This window comes from Notolabrus celidotus, chromosome 6 (assembly GCF_009762535.1).
Source record: "Notolabrus celidotus isolate fNotCel1 chromosome 6, fNotCel1.pri, whole genome shotgun sequence".
NCBI classification, from domain to species: Eukaryota; Metazoa; Chordata; class Actinopteri; order Labriformes; family Labridae; genus Notolabrus; species Notolabrus celidotus.
Window position 1 is genome coordinate 3,570,202 of NC_048277.1, and position 22,540 is coordinate 3,592,741.

Sequence of the window (22,540 nt, forward strand, 5' to 3'; positions counted from 1 at the left end):
TATTGAATTCAGTCTTCCCTTTATTTGTGTTTCAGATTAATCACAGCCCACAGATGTGTGTGTACACAGGATGCCTGGAGGAGCAGTTTGTGAGAAATAGGAATATATTTTTTATTGAGGATGCAAATATAAGACTTATGTATGATTCAGTGCTTCACTTCTGCGCTTCCTGTGGTCAGTGTGTGATAACTTTGTTCCTCTAAAGCAGATTGGTGACAGCATAATCTGAAGGATGTGGTTTACAGGGAAATAAAAACATAAGAGGTGTAAAAAGTGAACAACATGCTGTTTGATAACACCAAGCAATGAGCAGAGAGGGAGCTGTTGTCCAGGTGTTACCAAACCTGGTTCACACTAATGCTCACTGGCAGTTATGTTGCTGTTTCACTCTCTAGCTTTACTCTAATGTGATTTAATCTGAGAGTCATAAATTAATCTAAGTATAATCTGGATTATGTTTTAGAGATGGTTCGGATATTTCATTAAGACGCCTCCCTGTATCCCTTTAGAAGTCTTACAGGCGTGTCCAGCTGGGAGGAGACTCCGGGGTAGACCCGGAGCTCATTAGAGGGATTACAGATCCTGTCTGGCCCAGGAACGCCTCAGGATCCCCCAGGAAGAGCTGGAACATGAAGCTGGGGAGAGGGGTAGATGGGATGACTCGCTTAGACTGCTGCCTCTGAAATCTGACCCAGGGTAAGTGGAAGAAAAAGGAACGATAGATGAATGGATTGATGGATGGTGAAAAAGGATGGATGGATGGATGGATGGATGGATGGATGGATGGATGGATGGATGGATGGATGGATGGATGGATAGATGGAAGGATGGATAAATGGATGGGTAGATAAATAGATGGATAGATAAATGGTAGAAGTGAAAATGGTTAGAACAATGGATGGATGGATGGATGGATGGATGATGGAGTGATAGATGGATAGAAGGATGGATGAATCAGGATTGATGGATAAATGGTAGAAGTGAAAGATGGATGGAAGAATGAATGGATGGATGGATAAATGGGTTGTTGGATGGATAGAATGATTGTTGGATGGAATGATAAATGGATAGATTGATAAATGGATGGATGGATTGATTTGTTGTTTTCTATTTCATGAATCTTTCCTTCCCCCCCCGGATGGACCGTTTCTCTGACGTGTTTCCCTCTCTTGAATCCCTGACTGTACAGAGGTTGGAGAGAGAGGAGCCACATGCATCAGAGGATCCTGATTTAGCAGCTCAGACAAAGTGAAGATTCCTGACATGTTCCTCAAACTGACAGGAAACTCTAACAACAAGGACCCAAGTTCAGAAGCTATTTGACCTGATGGCTCCGCTCTCAGTCTGACCTTTTGTATCATTGATCCGGCCCTGTCACATCCACTATATGCTTTGTAATCTGTAATCTGTGCTGTCTCTTTCCTGCTCACCTCTTCATTGACTGTTTAACTGTATGTTGGACTTGTTGTGTGAAGTGCAAGGACAGACTTCCCGAAGAGACTATTTGAAAAGCAGCATGGTCAAGTAGCACTCAAACCCCCCTGTACATCAACAAAGTCACATGTCTTCCTTTCTATGAAGGCTTTATTGTTACTACACTTGCATGCTGGTCTCAACCATACATGAACCTGAGCATGTTCATTTGGGTGTGAGATCAGAGCCGTTCATCAAATATTCAGCAAACAACATTCACTCACATTTAGGTTCCTTAATTCTAAGAGCTGCATTCTTTTTTTTCTTGGGCAGCAAACAGATGTTGATGACAAAAAATCTAACTGAATGAAATTAAACATACTTCTTATTATACAACAGAGATACACAGATGAAAAATGCCTTGTGTAGAGAGCTATGTGGGTTATGAGCTAAACACTGTGAGTTTTCAGAGCTTTCAACAATCTCCTTGATCAAAAATACTTCTGTCAACTGATCTGATTTCGTTTGAGTTTTCCTGCGTTATGCTATTTCTATTTAATTGTAGGTAAAACATATAATAATATTGAGTATATATTAAATTTACTTTAAGGATGTGGGTAAAGAGGAGAAAAAAAAGAAAAAAAAAAAAAAAAAAAAAAAAAAAAAAAAGGATGTGGGTAAAGAAATAACCATGATGCATTCACTGCACTGTGGGAAACAACATCACTCTTCCTGTAACCCTTAGTAACCTTAAAGGGGAGAGCACAACTCAAAACAATACTCTATAAACTGATACACAGAACACAATTTGATATTTCTTTGTTGTAAATTTAAATCAAGTTATGCAAATAATCTAAATCTGAGAAAAATAAGAATCTACAAACTAAAACTTCACTAAAATCTCATCTTCCATTAAAGACCTGCTTCCTGTTAGCACCGTCAGAAATGATGGATTCAAGAAGTTCATCAGAAACTAAATCCAGATACAAACTAACAAACTGTCTTCAACTTTCACTCAGGAGCAAAAATCTGACTTTATATTTAAATGTAAATATGATTTGATATTTATCGTGATAGTTATCAATATTGATTGATATGAATTATTTTATCGTGATAACATCATTTTCAATATCGCCCAGTACTAAATGGGAGGGTCTTTTTGTATGTCTACTTTATTCCATTTTTTACTATGTTATTATTTTCATGTATAGCACTTTATGTTATGATACTATATGTTGTTTGAAAAGTGCTTTTTAAATAAAGTCTGATTGAGTCTGAGTCTGATTGATGTTCGCAGGAAAAAGACAGAGCGCTTTGGCAGAATCTAAACCAGTGATTTTCAACCACTGTGCCGTGGCACACTAGTGTGCCGTGACAGATCGTCAGCTGTGCCATGGGACATGATCAAATTTCACTTAATTATTCCAAAAAAGTATTATTCATATACTGCAAATAATTTGCTATTGAGTGCGTCTGTGCCTGTAGTGTAGTGACTGGTGGAGTAATTCAGTACTCGTCCATGTACTGACCTGCGTTCCCCACCCACTGGGTGGCAATAAAGCACACTAATGACCTTGTTAATTTAAGACAATAGAATTAATGATGCGCGTGAGAGGTGTATGTGACAAGACGTAGGCGTACAACAGCGATGGATAAATATTCGAAAAGGAAAAATGAAAACTCCAAACAGGGCCCTGGACAAAATTCTTACCCGGATGAAGAGCGTATGTGTGGATGAAAAGGCAACTTTTATGAGAAAAACTACAAGGGTGTCTGCGAGAGCTCTCAAAGCTAGCTACTTAGTAGCTGAAATTGTAGCCAAATCAAAAAAGACGTACACTGTGGCAGAGACGTTGATACTACCTGCAAAAGCCATTGTAAATAAGATGATTCGCCCTGACACATTTAAAGAAGTAGCCGAAGTCCCTCTCTCAGATAAATAGATTCATATATTGAGAGATTAAATGTGTCATTTTGTAAAACTTTTGGTTGGTGGTGTGACTCAGGATTTCTTTCATGTATGAAATGTGCCTTGGCTCAAAAAAGGTTGAAAAACACTGATCTAAACCACAGGACCCGTGGGGTTATCATCAGCTCTCATATGTCTGATCTGTTATCCTACTATCCCCTGACTGCACCATCATCTCTTTTTCATGACCTGTATATGTGGTCCTGACTTGGCTCACTGGTCGAAACTCATCACTGAACCATCATCTTTCACATTTAGATCTCTCAGTCTTGTCAGATCAGTGTAAATGTACTTGCTGATCACTATATGCTTTCAACAAGAGGCTCCTCCCCCTCCTGCTCCGAGGCAGTGAGTACAGAAGAGGACTCAGAGTGTGAGGATTATTTATTTATTTATTTATTTATTATCTATTTCAAATTTTAGTCACTTTCATTATGTTTTATTTATTTATGTACTTATTATTATTATTATTACTTTTTTTTTAAGTATAGCATCTTATTTTCTTTTAATGGTTTAATATTTTAGTGTTCTATTATCTTAGACATGTATTTTATTTTGGTGAGTTTAATTTCCTGTGTTGAGTTTTAACATGTTATGTTTCCTCATTAAGATATCATGAGAGCGTTTCCTCAGTTCGTTCAGCATCTTCTTTTTTATTTTTATTTATTTATTTTGTTTTTATTGATTTTACTACTATTGTTGCACATATTGGGTCTCATTCATGAAACGTGAGCAGCACGAATTTGTGTGTAAACCGTGTGCAGCAGAAATTTCCGTGGATGTCCGCATTCATCAATCTTTTAGTAGCTCTGATCTGTGAGTTACTTCTCACAAAATCTACACCTGCTCCTGACTGTGTGTAGAGCTTGTGTAAATGTAGGAATACACATAAATACTGCTTGTCACTGTCCGAAATGACAATTTTAATACGTACTGCTCTCTGTTATGTACACAATACACAGATGCCTTTGAGACATGTAATTTAAACATGACAAAATATTAAAAATATATATATATAACATATTTTTACAACAAATAAGTTGGCAGTTAAAGCTTGAGATCTAGATTAGGTTTATTTAGAATGTGAACTACTTGTTAAAAACCACACAGACTAACTGGAGCCTAATCTGACGAGGCCAACTAAAAGAAGCCACGCCATACCTGCACATTTACAGGCGCTCTCTGTGTTGGGATTCCTAGCCACGGGGTCCTTCCAGCGGGAGATGGTAGATAGATCTGGAATCCCCCAGCCATCAATGAGCCTCATTTCACCGGCATTATTGAATTAAGGCCGGAGCCAACATGCCAAATGTCATCGGTGCCATAGACTGCACACACATATACGCATCAAGGCTCCATCTAATGATGCATTTGCTTACATAAACCGGAAAAACTTTCATTCTGTGACTGTGCAGCTGATATGTGATGCAAACTGTGTGTTGCTCAACGTTGTGGCTCGGTGGCCCGGTGGGACACATGACAACTTACTGCGTTGGCACGTGTTTGGAGAATGGAGCTGTGAGAGACGGCTGGCTTGTCAGTAAGGATGTAGTCTTCTATACAAATGCGTGTGTTTTATATGTAGAGACTTAACATTTTATATCCATAGAAAATAAAATGTGCTTCCTACATTCCACTTCGCCCAAAATAATTTCAATCTCCGCCTCAGTGAAGTTCTTTTTTCACTCTCTATCCTTCTTTCCTTGCGCCATGATTGCAGGGCAGGCCGACCAGATGCACAGGTCTGTGTCCTTATATGGTGGTTATTTGCTGTTCATGGGAGGGGATTTATGCTAATTGATGATCACCGGGAGCGCGCTGTCAGTTTACGATGGGTTGGCCTTCATGATCTTACACACATCTTTTTCTTAATTTATTCTATTCAAAGCTGTTTTTATGTACAGCACTTTGTGTTACAATGTCATTGTATGTGAAGCGCTTTTATAAATAAAGTCTGATTGATTGAGTCTGATTGATTGGTTACACAGTACCATGCTGGAGTCATTACAGTGAAAACATCAGGTCAATCTAAATGTCTCTCATGGCTACAGAAAAGTTGGAGCTGGATTTTTCAGCCCAATAACATTTAAGTGGTCTCACTGTTTTGACTTCATTAAGCGCTGAACATCCAAGTAGGTAGGACTCAGCTCCTGTTATGTTACCATGGAAACTGAAGCAGGGTGTTGGTTAGTGTGAGTGCACAAATATTATTACCTCAAAGGCATAAATTCCCCACTGGACCGTGTTTACTCTGTTTGTAAGAGAAGGCCAATAAACAACCAAATGAACCCTGGAAGGAGAGATAATTGCTGGAAGCAGTTCCTTTTATATTGTAAAGGAGGGTAATTATGTCAGGTAGGTGCAGGGTGATCAGAACAACATCAACACACGCTTACTTCATGCTTTAAACTACCTTAATGATCATTTTTTGTTCCTTTAAAACTTTGCCCTGAGAAAATAACCTTCCCTTTTATTTTGTGTTTTTATATTTGCATCTTCAGTTTAGTCTTCCTCTTATTTTCCTCCGCTCCTCGTCTTTCTGGCTCTCTTGGGGCTCGTGTTGGTTCAGCAGCGACTGTTTCTTTGAGATACACTTGAAAGGCAAATCAGGACTTAAATCCTCTTCCTCTCAGTGCACATAAATACTTCTACATATCTGTGTCTAGTTTAGTCAGAGCTCCCACTGCTCCCCGGCAGCTAATGGAGAGCCCGACTGCTGTGGGTGTGAGGGCAATAGGTGTTTATTAGACTGCTCTCCTGTAGGTAGACAGAGTATTTATTCCAGGGTCAGATGTACTGTAATTCACTGAAAAAGAGAGTATGATCCTCACTGCTGGTGTTGCTCTTTACAAAGTATGGTAGTCAATTACCACTTTGGTCCCGACTACAACACCCAATCAGCTGCTATTTGGACTGCAAGGTTTGTTACAGACAGGCTGCTGTTTGGTGAACCCATTCCTTCCTCTGTGAGGGTGCAGCTGTAGTGTTTCGAGAACACAAGCACTGTCAGTGTACGTATGTTGGTATGACGCACGAAACACTCCTCAACAGAGATGCTAGCACGTCCATGAGTTTGGATTTAAAATGATCTCTGATGCATTGTGATTAAAAGCCCTTCTTTCTCCTTCTCTGTGTTCTCTGTTGTTTTATTTCATCCTTTGTTAAGAAGCTCTCTGTCAGATCTGTTTTGATAGTTTGTGCTTTACAGTAAATGATTGATTATCTTTCTTGCATTAAGATCAAAGGGACACGATGAATAAAAGATATGAGCACTATAAATAGAAAGTGCCAGTATTGTTGGAGTATTCTGCTGAAGAGGCACAATCACTGAAAATGTTCATCCCATCAAAATGTTCAATGAGAGGTGAAATGCTCATGTTCCACACTCATGAGCAGCCGGCGGGGCCAGCAATAAAAACTTTACTGTACAAACAAGCACATGAATACATAAAGTAATGCATAAAGCTTCATATACAGAGTCTGTTCCTAGAAGGTTTCAGGTCAAGTCGAAGGCAGATTCATGAACGGTTCTTAAAGGTGACATATCATGCAAAATTGACTTTTTAATGGTTCTTTACCTGAAATATGTTTCCCTGGCATGTCTACAAACCCCCGAGAATGAAAAAAATCCATTCTGCCCTGTTCTGATTTCTACACCTTTCTGTAAATGTGTGTGAAACGAGCCGTTTCAGACTTCCGTGTTTTTGTTACGTAACAACAATATCTGGTCTGTCACGGAGTCAGAGCTCGGAGCTTGTTCAGCCCATAGACTGTATAAAATAATACTGAATCCCTCCCCCGTTTTTCATTACCTGCACAAATGTGTGCTAACAAGGAGCTTAGGAGGGAGGCATGCTAGTTGTAGGCTGTCTTAATAAACACAAAGGTCGGTTTTACTCCCCACGTCTGCAGATTTGAAGATCTAGTGGATGATTTTTATTTATCATGGATAAGTGCTAGCGCTAATTGGCATAGCCACATAGCTACATGTCGTAGCTGTAGCTGTGTACCAAGACACACGTCTACATACTGACAAATAAAACAACAAGAAACACTAAATCTGTGACCAATCCTTCAGAAAGGTCCTGCTACAGGCGCCTCTCCGTCAGGATCAGATTCTGGATCAGATTCAGAGGGTTGAAGCAACGCGATCTCTGAGCAGCCGTGTATATTCAGCCAACATGTAAACATTTGATCAACGTGCTGGACAGCCGAGGCACATCCACTTCCGGAGGGGGCGTGGTCAGAGGGAAAACAGAGTGTTCTGATGAGGAATGAAGAAGAGGACTTTTCAGGCATGCCAAAATCTGATTTCAAAGTGTTTTTTTGAGCATAAACTTTAAAGACATGTTTTGGGGACCTCTTAGACCAATATATATTGATGAAAAAAGCGTGATATGTCCCCTTTAAACTGCAGAACTGTTCCCACCCGTGTTCTTAAATGAATGAATGCCTTGTCCTCCTAGGTTTGTAGCTTGTGACAGTTTAATTAGCTGAGCATCACACAGCTCCAATGCCCAGGTGAGGACAGAATGAACCGTCTGTAGAGACATCGAGAGTGTGCAATTTAAATCATAAAACAAGTGGACTCCAAGTACTCAAGATGAGGTAAACCAGCTGGAAGTGAAACACCAACATGCAGATGTGTTTATTTCTTAGTGCCAGCAGCAGATATGAATAAATACTACACACAATTGATGATGTCACTCATTCAGAGAAGGCTGTCGTTAGAAATGCTACTATGTGATCAGAAAAGATGCACAGGTGATGTGAAATTAAGTTTGATCTCAAATCTGGGAGATAGAAGACACCATATCAATCAATCAATCAATCAATCAATCAATCAATCAATCAATCAATCAATCAATCAATCAATCAATCAATCAATCAATCAATCAATCAATCAATCAATCAATCAATCAATCTTTTTTTGGATAGCACCAAATAACAAATCACAAACTTTTTCTCAAGGCGCTTTTACAAATAGAGCAGGTCTAGACCATTCTATAGGTGCATTTCGACCAAGAGTTCCGAGGTCTTTTAGCCCCCAGAACTACTTTACCCTGAACTAAAAGGTTCCTGTGCCCCCATTGGTGTCTGTGTTTCGACTGCGGGCTGAAGTACCAGGTAGATTGTGTAAATCAGAAGAGTGATGTATGGAGAAAAAAAAGTAAATGCACTACACCACCAGACCAGTAGAGGGCAGTAAAACAAAGAGGAATGCTATTCATCACAGATGACACCATAGAAGCAGACGGACAGGCAGGTATCATTATGAGCAACACAACAGTTAGCCTGTTAGCATGAAGAGACTCAGCTGGTGCTGTTTTAGATGGTGCTATATTTCATCACAGATGGATTCACTGAATCAACACGTGAGAGGAGATAAGCGCGAGTAGCAAAGACGTTTCAACACGGCTTTAAAATCCTTTTCAACTCAAAAAGCCGTGGCAGAGATCGGCCGGTGTTTTGGTTTAAGGTTTTGGTTTTGGTAGTAGTAGTAGCTGTTGCCGCTGGAGTCCAGCATGTCCGTATCAGCTGGAGTCTGGAACGTCCACTCAGGAGGATGTCAAGGATGTCTTTCTGGAGTCCCTGAGCTCCCTTGTCTCGTAGGTTCCTCTGGATCTCTGCTGCTGTGGACGTGCCAGACTCCAGCTGCTACAACTACTACTATCCATCTCTCCACTATCATCTCTCTTCACCTCTGAAGCGTCTTCATATAACATTAGTTGTGATTTGGCGCTCTACAAATAAAGTTTGATTGATTGATATTCATAATCAAACACTTTAGACCGAGCATTACATGACTGAATACAAGCTGACTACATGTAAATCATGTAAATGTCTTTTGCTAATATCAAGGTGCTGTAAGAGTGCTCTGAGTGTTGTCGGGGATTTAACAACACTTTGGTGAATGTCTGAATCTGCACGAGTGGGTTTGAAGAATATTTGTTAAGAGCAGTTGTTCTGTATGTGCAAATGAGGAGTTTGTTATGGCCCAGCAGGCTCATTGTATTGATTTATCATGTGAAATAAACAACAGGGAATACATCTCCCATAGGTCACTTCAATTATTCAATTCATCCCTTCTCTGTGCATCTTATTCATTCATCTATTTATTTATCTACACAAACTTACCTTTGTCACCCAGCTCATTCTCCTCTCCAACACATCAAATACTGAAGTGGGACTTTGGCCTTACTTTATCAAAGGGACACTGTGGGAACACCTTCCTCAAGCTGTCCCGTAGCTCTCTGTTTTAATGAATCGTTTAAGTAAGGCGATGGTACCAGGAGGTCTCGTGGTGGCTGACTCAGGACTTTCAGAAGCCTGAGTAACTCCTGACATACAAAACGAGGATATCTTTCTTAACCTTGACTCAGTATTCTTAGTTCCTAAACATATCTAAGTTGTTTTGGTGCCACACATAAGAAAACTGCCTCCATGTCACATTGTTATTCATGCCAAAACTCATAAATGTGAAATGTTTCTTTTCATGTTTCGCTTTGAAAGTCTTCATGAACTTGACTGCTGTATTTTGAAAGTGTTGTAGCTTAGTTATTAATTCGAACACAGAAACCTGCCCATGATCATTTTCCATATTTTGAATAGCAGTAATAACCCAAACCAAGCTGCCACACTGATGACTCTGAAACGAGAACATCTTATCTTGTGTTTCTTGTTTAGATTTTACAGTCTCATGTAATAAAACTCACACGTGAATATGAAACTATAACTCTTTCAGTGACACATTGCTAAAGGTTTTTTTTTTTGTAAGAATCCAGGGAGGATGTCTTTTGGCTTTATTTACTGTGTTGTATCACTCTTATCTGGACTCCACTGCAGGCACCATGTGGAGTCAATGATAACAGTCTTGGCTATAACTGTATCGGAGGTGGTTTGAAATAGATGAGCTTCTGCTATAGAGAATATTTTCTGATTTATGATTTAATCCAAGGACACTGCAAAAAGCAGAAACCCACACAGTGCTTGTGGCGCTTCATGTGCAGCACTGATTACTATCAGGCTCATATAAATTGAATGTGCTGTATATTTCAAGGAGTATTGATGTATTTTTTATTTTGCTGTTGTCGGATGTATTTATGGGAAGACAGTGATCTGTTCATTCTCCCAGAGAAAAGTCACTGTTATATATTATTCACGTCTAGACTGCAAAACAAAACGAGCATATTTCCTGGGAAATAACACAAAGACCTGAAACTGTGGGACAGCTCCTGAGACCTGGCTTATTTTTGGACAGTGCCAGTTGTGAGGAAGTGCTTTTCTGTGTTGATTACATCACAGATTCATGTCGCAGGCTTGTCACACTCTGGCCGAGGTGCCGCTGTAGTGGTTGCCGGCCTCTGCAAGGCATCAGTAGTGACGCTGCACCTGGGGCTGTGTGATGCAGTACATTGTACAATGGTCATTCATGTGGTGTCTACTTACTGCGCTGGTAGTGCCATCTGTGTCTGTTAGCCTCTGGTGCAGATCAAACCAGACCGTCTGCAGGGAGAAGTGAAACAACAACAACAGCACGAACATGTCAATCAGCAAGACCAACAACAGCAGCTATCTACTAACAACAGGAGCAGCTTGAAGCCAACATTAGTCACTCACAACGAGAGGTAATAGTGTTCGCACTGAGAGCGAGAAAAGCCATGAAAGCTGAACATGATGTTTTTTTTAAGGATGAAAAGCTGAAAGGTTCAGTAGGGAATAAAGGAAGAGGGTGCAGAGAGAGAGAGAGAGCATGCATACCAAATAAGATAAACCAAAACAAATGGAACAACTGAAAGGCTACCAGCATGAAAATATACACTTACACCAAATACACTGGGTGTTACAACGCAGGAGCTCCAGACAGAAGGAGTCAGATGTGAAGCACTTTTATATACCTGTGTTACAGTAAAAAGACCTTGACTACACGACTCCTTCAGTCTCTGTAGCTGTGCATACATAACATTCAAAGTCACTGCTGAAGTGTGTTATTCCATTTTTATTAAACTAAGCTTGAAACTAAGAATTCTGACAGCTGATTACACAAGAAGCAGCAAATTATTCAATATCTTCCAAGTTCGCACAGCCGCACTTGAAATGACTACACATCACTGTTATTGAGTTTAAGTTAACCTTCATGAACTCACTGAAGGGCCCTCGAAGGCTCAGCCTCATTGATTTCTTTGGATGAATAGAGCCTTATCATTTTATTCACTGATTATCCTGAAAATGGATCTTATTCTATGGATCAAATATCTCCTTGTTTTCTGTCTGACGTCCTCCAGCTGCTCTGACCGAACTCTTGGTGATAGATGGATCGTTTAATTAGCTGGTAGGCTGGTAGTTTATGATCAGATTTCCTTCTCCGGGCCCTTAAGTGTTTTATGTTAAGGCGAGTGTTGTGTAGTAATTAGTGACGGTAGAAATAGAATATAGTATTCTTAGGGCCTGATCTACTAAGATCCCAAATAACGAGCGCTAATTTGCGTGTGCAAATAATAATTTTGCACGTGCTATTTCTGAGCGTGTTGCGGGTGATCTACTAAGACTGCGTGCGCAAATGATAACGAGTGCAAAAGTGGTGCAGACCGCCCTATTTTAATGAGGATTTTGCGTGTGCTATCGGCTGTCACCATGGAGAGTTTGAGAGAACAGAGTGGTCTTAAGCGATAAATGAAGTTTGAAGCCATGGAGTTGGAGGTTTTAGTGGAGGAGGGAAATAAACACATCGGTGAACTCCAGCAGAGACATCTAAGCGTTGAAAACGCGATTTGGGAGGCCATCTGTGAAAAGGTGAATGATGTGAGAAAAAACAGAAGATCTGCAGATGAAATAAACACATCTACTCTTCTCCAAAACGCAATCAGTGTTTTGATGGAGTTTAGAGAGCGATTTGATGAGGCTTAGTCTGCCACTCTTGCTCTAGAAAAGTTAGGCGTCACTTGGATGAAGACAGTCGCCCCACTGTCCCAGAGAGCAACTTTCGGGTGAACGTTTTTAATGCCTGATATCATCATCCAGCAACTGTCCCAAAGATTCACCAGCTTAAATAGAACTGGGAACATGTTTGAGTCAATTCACCCCAACACACTGCTGCAAGCACGAGATGAGGAGTTACACAGAGCTGCCTGGCGCAGCTCAGTGAGCGCTCATTCTCCAAGTTAAAACTAACTAAAAACCCCTTGATGAGCACGATGGGACAGGACAGACAGAGTGGACATGTCATGTTATTTATTGAGAATGACAGATCAAAGAAAATGGACATACAGTGCATCGTGGACAAGTCCACGGAGCTTAAGGCTCGTCCAAACAGTGGTGAGTAGGCCGAGTACTTCATATTGATTTTTTGTGTGTATGTGAACATGTGGGCCGCTGTGCCAATTATACTAAACTGTATATCTGTTGATACAGTGACCTACTGTGCTCTCATTATATGAAAAAGTCAAAGTGGGTGTCAGAATGATGCGGTCGCTATCCGTGGTGCTGAACTGCTTTGAATTTGTGTTGTTTTATTTATTTATTTTGTTCTCTTGGTTTGATTGACTAAAACATTTAGTAATGCTTGTAAGCCCAGCTTTTGCGGGCATGTTGTAAAGTTATGATGAGCGTTACAGTGACCGCAGCCAAGTGTGTGTAACGCTGTGCCAGTTTGCACCTGCCTTTCAAACGTGCTAAATATAGACGCAAATACAGCGTGTGCTATCTGCTTCAGGTTTGATAAATCACATTGCGTGTGCTAAATGATTACATTTGCATCTCCTCCTCCCAGTATTTTGCGCGTTCTGATGATCTACATGTATTCTGCATATTCATGAAGGCAAACACGCTAAATGATTTGCGAGTGCTATTTTGCTCATTTGACAGACGCAATCCTCGGTGCTCCCGGTTAGTACGTCAGCTTTGTGCGCTCTATCAAGTTTGCACGTGTTTTTATACACGCAAACCTTTAGTAGATCGGGCCCTTAGTGTTTAACCCCCTGAATAAAAACATTAATTATTTTATGTTAACTCAGAATGAGCCTGATATATTTTGTCATGAGTTGTTTTTGTGTTGTTTTTTCTTAGTTGTAATCTTTCTTAGATTTCTGATTTATTTTGTAAGTTCTTTAAGTCCCTCGTGTGTCTCTTGGTACTCTGGCTTGTTGTATTCCTAGTCTATCGTGTTTCCTGTTTTATTTTGTAGTTCTTGATCCCTGTGTGTCTGGTGTAGTTTCACTTCCTGCCGCCATGCGTTTCCCTCCGTTTTGATTGCACTCACAAGTGTCCACACCTGTTGCTTGTTACCCTGTGTATTAAGCTTCTCTGGCTGCTTTTTCAAACCGCCTAGTATGCTAGCAGTATGTACTGATTTGGCCTAAATTCAGTATGTAGTATGTGAAATAAAGAGCTAAATCTGCAGTATGCCAAAACTCCCCGGATGTCGTACTGATTCAGAAACATGTCTCATTATGCAGCGGTCCAGTCTCCCTCGTGTACTGTTTCCCACGATGCACAGCGCTAACGTTATGCTTCTTCTTCTTTTTTTTGGTATGTGACGGGGGAACTCAGTTTTTAAGTGCTGTGAAAATAATTAAATTCCATATAAACCACTTCTTAACTTTTTAAATCATAAGTGATGCTAAAGAAGCAGTTTATCTATCAGCTTGGTCGTTGTTTACTTCTGCTCTCTGAAACAGGAAATCCAGCGCCGCCTGACCCAGCATCCTGCAGACCAGATCCAACAGAACAGTCATACTAAAGGCTACCTTCAAACACAGTATGCAGTACATACTACATTCATAGGTAGTTTGTAGAAGTGGTGTCGAAAACAGCCTCTGTTTCCCTCTCCTGTGTTAGTTCAAAGTATGTGTCGAACCTGTCCCTGTGTGTTCCTTGTGGGGCTTTTGGATTTTGTGTTTTTGGACATTTTGAAAAAAGTAAGTTCTTGTTTTTCTCTTTTAGTTTATTATATAATTTTTTGAGTCTGCATTTTGACATATTTTTTTGTATCCACATGAGAAGCATGTTCCCTTCAACTGAGGCCCGCCATGTTTTGAAGATGATAAAGAAGAGAGTGGCTGTTGTTGTTGTTGTTGTTGTGCGTGAAATAATTAGTATTGATAGAAGTTTTTCATCGTGAAAAAAATGGACAAATGAAGGATCGTACTTATCAACAGCATCATATCACATAAGCTTGTTGTTGTTTGTGAGGCTTTACTATTGGGAACGTTTAAAACTAGAATCTGTGCACTAGATATTACTTCTAACATCTACTCACTGTACCCTTAAGACCGCTAGCCCAGGAGCTTGGACCATGAGTCTCTCAGTGTGTATTGAGAGAGTCATTTCTGTGTGGAGTTTGCATGTTCTCCCTGTGCATGTGTGGGTTCTCTCCGGGTACTCTGGCTTCCTCCCACAGTGTAAAACATGTTCCCCGGGTTAATTGGTCACTCTAAATTGCCTGTAGGTGTGAGTGTGTGTGTGAATGGAAATGGTGGACAAAGTCCACGTCTTCATTACTTAAGTCAAAGTATAGATCCTCCTGGTCAAACATTACTCCAATACAAGTGAAAGTTGTTCAGTCAGATTCTGACTTGAGTTAAAGTCCTGGAGTACTTGATTTTAAAAATACTGAAGTGTTCAAAGTACTTTTTAAATATCTCTAAACGTATTTTCACAAAGCATGAGGTCAGTCAAGAATGCATGGGTGAACATTCTGCTCCGTTCTGTTGATCTAGAAAACATGATTTCATATGTAAAAAGTCTACCATGAAATCTAAACTAAGTTACTACAAGCACAGACAAGTTTACAATGTTCCTCTGGAATCAAAGCAGTGTGTTAGCTCCAGACCTCCACATGCTGTCTCAGGTTAGATGCTGATGTTTTGGAGGCTGTGATGAAGTCTGTGTGGTAAACAGATCAGAGATTTACAACAATACAAACAATCATTCTTTATTTCAAAAGCTCAAACGTGGGTTTAAAATATGGCCGTGGTGCTCAGGTAGAGAATCATCATCCTTCTCAGTCATAGCCATCATCACCAAGACTAAATGAACGCACTGATCTGAAGAACGTTTGATCTACGCTCAACCCAAATACGGCTACACCACTGAGACAAACCAAACACAAGGACACCAACAGTTTACGGTCTTTGGGATCTGATTTCAGAAAAGAAGACTCATCAGCTGACTTCAAAGATAAAGTAGTGAGTAACTAGAGCACTGATAGAAATGTAGAGGAGTCAAAAGGATTATATTTGTCTTTAAATGGAGTTAAAGTAATAAGTTCCTCAAAAAATAATACTCAAGTAAAGTACAGATACTCAAAACATGTACTTCAGTACAGTACTCAAGTACATTTATTTTGTTACTGTCCAACACTGGTGAATGGTTGTCGGTCTCTCCATGTTTGCCCTGTGATAGGCTGGCGACCTGTCCAGGGGGTACCCTGCCTTCCACCTGATGTCTTGATGGATGAACTTAAGGTGTATTCCTCGTTGATGTTATCACTGGATGGTTTGGTTTTGACAGTTGAGTTACCAAACTGCAAAGCAGGATAAATCTACTCCTGTTGTGGGCTTATCTGAACACCCTTTACTCCCTATTATCATAGTTATGTTTTTGCTATTATAGAGGTTAACAGATAACTTTTGTTTTAAAAAAACTTTACGTGATAGTTCAACAGTGTCTATAACTCAGCTCTTGTGTTTTTTGGTGTGGTTTCTGTGTCAGAGGTTTATAAACTCCGTCCTATAAATCACAGGCGTCCCTGCAGGTTTCTGTCAGCGCGGTGACTGATGGATATCACTGCTGCTGCTGTAAATGAATAGAGCCTGCATGGCATGTAGGGTAACGGGGAGACTTTCAACAAACGCAGCGGGGAAATTAAAGGCACTGGGGTCTGGCACAGTGGGCGGGTAAGATACACATTCATCTTACTGAAACTCTCTCATTCAGTAAAAACTTACAGCAACTAACTGAGCTTTTGGATGAATACTTCAGGGATGGGTGTTGTCCTAGTTTTGCCATAGTGACAGGCATCTATTCAGTGATTATTCCTAATGGAGCCTCCCCTCCAGTAGTGGGCACTGTCAGCGTCTGTCTCAACGTTTATGCCGGTGTTTCTGTGACGCAGCAGCGTGGCGTGTTTGTTTACATCTTAAAGCCGTGCTCAGTCTCTGCATTTTCTCTGATTCTGAATCTCACGCTACTATAAACACGTATTTCCAGTGACTGTCGCTCATGTTTTCTTCTTCTGCTTCTTAAGGCAGTTAGCTTTCTTCTTTCTGTCACTTAAGACGCTCTATAGCCTCCGTATGAGGGGAATAGCATATAACAACCTGGCACCGGTAAAAAAAAATGAAAAATTGTACTTTTAAGACAAGGTAATATTTGCATTAATTCGAGTTATGTAAAGATTCATCCACATCGATGTATCGATTTATATTCCTATGATCCGACTACATCGATCTGTGCTCAGCAAGTTGGCCTTCCAGACGACATATATCGATCTAACATCGTTTTAAAAGGTAATAAATCCATTGTATCCATACTAGGAAATAACACATTGGATTCAATTCAGGCTGCCTGTCTGTGACGTCATCGCCACGCGCCAGCAGGAGACTAAACATAGCATGGCGGACGGCAGAGGAGAAGCCGGCGAGCGAGAAATGATCAAGCCACCGTTGCGGTCCAGCGTGTGGAAACACTTTGGCTTTTGCAAAGACGGAGATGTTCTAAATAAGTCGCTCACTGTTTGTAGGATATGTAAAGGTCAAGTAAAGTTACCACGGCAACACCAAAAATCTATCCAACCACCTACTAAGGCGCCATGAGATTTCACACAACGCTGACCGTCAAGGCACCTCTTGCAACGTTCATCAAGGTAACATCAGCTCTGCAGAAGCCTCAGGCCTCTCCAGCATGTTTAGTCAGAGACTAGGACAAAACTCTGTTGTTTACTTGTTTGTTTATAACCATAATTAATTGATTCTCTTACAATAAACAACAGGAATCTAGGACTGTACAGTATCAAGGGATTTATTTCACAGTCACACTGGTTGAACTTTTTGGCTGAAAAGTTACTGAATCGATTTTAAGTCATTGAATAGTTTCAGATCGTATCGTTCTAAATGAACCAATATCGTCCTTTAATCGTATCGGCAACCACGAATCATGATACGAATCGAATCGTTGTTAAAAAGAATCGTGACACCCCTAATTAAATCTTCAACTTTTTATAAGTGAAAGAATATTCTATAGAATCTAAGAATATTCTGCATTTGAAAATCAAGACCCTAACCATAGAACACAGCTGGACTGACATCGAGGTGATGTGTGATGTTGGTTGTGCAGCACAAATCTACACTTAAAGTCCTCTTTAATACATAAACATGAATTTGTCTGTGTTGTTTTGAAGGAGCATCTTATGTATTGTAGTGATATAACACTGACATGGCCAAAAGGTTAGCAGCTGCCACTTACTCACCAACGTCTGCAATCCTTTGCCCCCCATGCATACGTGGTATCAAACTCAGTCTATTTACTTCTCGGTTAACAACCAATCAAATCTAACCTTTGGTTTTACACCTGTAATTTAAAGATTTGTCATCATCATCGTAGAGATCTGATCTAATTTGAATGTGTATGAGAAGTGGATGATGCCTCATGTTTAAAAAGTGAGGTTAACACAGCGGTGCCTTAAATCTGCCTTCTTCTTAAGGTTAAAGGTTACTGCTCAGCTCCAATCTGCAATGATGAAATGTTCAAACCAAGCCAGAAACCTTGGTGTAGTCATAGACTCAGACCTTAATTTCAGCAGCCACATTAAGACAATTACAAAGTCAGCCTATTATCACCTTAAGAATATATCAAGGATTAAAGGACTTATGTCTCAGCAGGATGCAGAAAAACTCCTCCATGCATTTATCTTTAGCAGACTAGACTACTGTAACAGGGTCTTTACAGGACTCCCTAAAAAGTCCATCAGACGACTGCAGCTCATACAGAATGCTGCTGCTCGAGTCCTAACAAGGACCAAAAAAGTAGGCCACATCACTCCAGTTCTTAGATCTCTACACTGGCTTCCTGTCTGTCAGAGAATAGACTTTAAAATCCTGCTGATGGTTTATAAAGCTCTGAATGGTTTAGGCCCAAAATACATTGCTGATCTGCTGCTACTTTATGAACCACCTCGACCTCTGAGGTCATCAGGTACTGGTCTGCTTTCAGTTCCTAGAGTCAGAACGAAACATGGTGAAGCAGCGTTTAGTCATTATGCACCACATATCTGGAACACAGTCCCTGAAAGCTGTAGGTCTGCTCCAACTCTCACCTCTTTTAAATCCAAGATTAAGACTTTTTTATTTGCCACTGCCTTCCTATCTTAGATTATTTTAACCCACTTTAAATTAAAATTTTAATGTCATTTTTAATATATTTCTAATCTTCCTTTTCTTTTCTGTTTTATGTGTTATTGTATGCCTGTCTGAATGTCTCCAATGCTTTTAATGTTTTAATGTAAAGCACATTGAGTTGCCCTCGTGTATGAAATGCGCTATACAAATAAAGCTGCCTTGCCTTGCCTTGCCTTCTAAATGGTCGACAGGAAGCAGAAAGTAACCCTTAACCCATAAATAACCCAACCTCAGTCTTGATTTAGAGCCTCAGTGGACATTTTCCTGTTTAATTTATGGTTTCATGTGTTACATTCAACTCCAACAACATTACATGACATTCACACTGTAAGTAATGATCCCAAATAGAGCAAGGTCAAACAAACCTGACATTTAATGCAACATCAGACTCATAAATTACAGGGAGGTGTCTGGACATTACGCTGAAAGGTCAGCGTCTGCACCCTTTATGTGTTTGACTATTGAACAAGCTGCATTAGTTGACATCTTAGTATTTATAACAGTCTGAAAATAAGATTTATTATGTTCTTGAAGTTGTGAGAGCTTAAAAAAAGTATCTGGCCAGAGAGAGATGCGTATCTCACAAACAGTTCTGCAGTACAGACACTGGCTTCCACGAACGCATCAGCTGCCAAGTTTTCTCCTGGCAGAGGACCCAGTTACGAGCTTCATTAACTTTTGATAGAAGCTTAAAGATCTGCTTTGACAGGACATTGGAGTTAAAGTTGTCAATAGCAGCATATGTCTCTTCGGCTGAAAGCAAGGGAGGAAAAAAGCTGCATCACCTCGTTTCTGTGTCCCCTACACCTGACGAGTAGCCTCAATCACAGGCATCATTCTGCCACTGAGCAGATTTATTCTCCTGTCAGCAGCTCACTGATAGAAATACATCTTGATATTTTGCAAAGAAAAGAACAAACACACTCCCAGGGGACAGCGAGAGGAATTGAAAGTCAGACTGAGTAACAGAGGTAACATGAATCTGACACTTTGAGGAGGATTTGATGGTAACGTGTTATCACAAAGCACTGGTGCCAACACACAGCACTGTTTTCATCTCACCAGGCACCACATCACTCAGCGCATCGCTGTCTTATTATCTAGTCAGTAAACAATAAATGATTCACTCTGATGCAGTGTGATAATATCACTCCTGCAGTCTTAATACTGAGATCCATGCAGGTAACACCATGCAAAAGAGAGAAACCACATCTAGTATGCTCCCATACTCTGCTTTGACTACAGCAGTCCTCCATCTCGTCTGTAACTCAGCTGAAACTGTCTTTTCTTTTTCCTCGTCTTGTTTTCATTCTACTGAAAACATCCTGTCCAACGTTAAAGTTCGGTGACCTATTTCTTCTGTGTAAGGTGTTTCCTCACTTCTCTCTGTTGTCATCCATGTTTATCTTTTTAAAGGTTGTTTTCTCTTTCACAAAGACAAGTAGTCAAATGTGGAGAAGATTTAAGAATGCAGCAACCTTTCAAGTAAAACATTACAATTTATAATCTCAAATAAACCATGTAATGAGATTGTTTGTCTTCCTTGGATTGTCTCATGTTTTAAGAGAGAACTCAATAGATGAACCTGAAAAGGTTGTGATGTCATTCCCTGATATCTTCATAATATGATCTTTAAAACGTTTTAAATGAATGATATGTGGGGAGTTTAATCCACACCATTAACAATAATACAGTAAATTATTAGCTACGGCCTTTCAGAGAATAGTCTTTCATTTTACTTCTGTTCCTTGTGTATTTATTTTCATATACATGTTTTATTTATTTGTTTATTTTTTGAATCCTTGGGTATTTCTTAATTTTAAGGAAATGTAATTTTAAAACCTTTTTAAATATTTTATAGCAATTTAAAAAAGAAACACTGAAGAGTTGTTTCATTTTATTTTGGGACTTCTTGCAACAACAAGCACTAAAGTGCGTACAGGGTCATTTCTTTTTACGGTTATTAACTTTCACTCACATGATCAACACCAGAGACAAACTGATCACACTTCATGTCAAATCAATCCACAGAAAAGAGTTCAGACACAATTAGCTTCTGCTTGTTGACACCATAGACCGTAAGATGAGGGGAAAACGTTAGCTTCAGTTTGCATCAAAACAATGTGGCTAAAATGCTAGTTACGATTAGCATGCTAAATCAGAAGGCTACAGACATTTTCATATTGGATCCTGTCCATCTTAACTATTTTTAATCTTAATTTTGATGCTTTAACTTATTTTAATTACACATATTTTATTTTGGTGTGCATTAGTCTCTTTTTTATTTTATTTTATTTTATGTTGTTATTATTTTTAATTTGTATTCTTATTATTTTTATATTATCATTATTATTATCTTCCCCTAATATGTCTTGCCATTGTTTCATTTCTGCTTCTTTTTTGTTTTCAATCGCTGTAAAGCACTTTGGGTTGCATTTGATTTGTATGAAAGGTGCTACATATAAATAAAGCTTGATTGATTGATCAATTTGATGAAGGAGCGGAGCAGTTGAGAGAAACTTTAGGTTAGTGATCTCTACAAAGAAAGTTAAACCATGAGCGGTGGTGATGATAGCAGCAGGGTTCAAAGTTGTGACATTAGTTTCTTTTTAAAGGTGACATATCATGCAAAATTGGCTTATTAATGGTTCTCTACCTGAAATATGTTTCCCTGGCATGTCTACAAACCCCCTGAGAATGAAAAAAATCCATTCTGCCCCTGCTCTGATTTCTCCACCTTTCTGTAAATGTGTGTGAAACGAGCCGTTTCAGACTTCAGTGTTTTTGTTACGTAACAACAATATCCGGTCTGTCACGGAGTCAGAGCTCGGAGCTTGTTCAGCCCATAGACTGTATAAAATAATACTGAATCCCCCCTCCTTTTTTCATTACCTGTAAACATGTGTGCTAACAAGGAGCTTAGGAGGGAGGCATGCTAGTTGTAGGCTGTCTTAATAAACACAAAGGTCGGTTTTACTCCCCACGTCTGCAGATTTGAAGATCTAGTGGATGATTTTTATTTATCATGGATAAGTGCTAGCGCTAGTTAGCATAGCTTCATAGCTACATGTCGTAGCTGTAGCTGTGTACCAAGACACACGTCGACATACTGACAAATAAAACAACAAGAAACACAGAATCTGTGACCAATCCTTCAGAAAAGGTCCCGCTGCCCTTCTGTAGAGGTCGGGTTTACTCCCCACGTCTGGAGATTTGAAGATCTAGTGGATGATTTTTATTTGTCATGGATAAGTGCTAGCGCTAGTTAGCATAGCCACATAGCTACATGTTCGTAGCTGTGTACCAAGACACACGTCGACATACTGATAAATAAAACAACAAGAAACACTAAATCTATGACCAATCCTTCAGAAAGGTCCTGCTGCAGGCGCCTCTCCGTCAGGATCAGATTCTGGATCAGATTCAGAGGGTTGAAGTAACGCGGGTCTGTGAGCAGCCGTGTATATTCAGCCAACATGTAAACATTAGATCAACGTGCTGGACAGCCGAGGCACATCCACTTCCTGAGGGGGCGTGGTCACAGAGTGTTCTGAGGAGGACTGAAGAAGAGGGCTTTTCAGGCAGACCAAAATCTGATTTCAAAGTGTTTTTTTGAGCATAAACTTTAAAGACATGTTTTGGGGACCTCTTAGACCAATATATATTGATGAAAAAAGCGTGATATGTCACCTTTAAAAGTTTGTGAACCGCAGAGCTCAGAGAAGAAGGAGAGCTGAATGAGGACAGTTTCATGTTCAATCCA

General features: G+C 39.9%; 1 protein-coding gene across 2 annotated transcripts in view; it reads right to left on the reverse strand.

Annotated features, from left to right (window-relative positions):
- Positions 1-22,540, reverse strand: part of necab2 (N-terminal EF-hand calcium binding protein 2) — a 201,238-nt gene that overhangs the window by 37,631 nt on the left and 141,067 nt on the right. The window contains exon 9 of one of the 2 annotated variants that reach the window (XM_034684970.1): positions 10,832-10,888. The exons of the other annotated variant lie outside the window; for it this stretch is intronic. Coding sequence (XP_034540861.1) covers positions 10,832-10,888 — 57 coding nt within the window. The remainder of the gene's footprint in view (positions 1-10,831; positions 10,889-22,540) is intronic. 2 annotated transcript variants of the gene reach the window in all.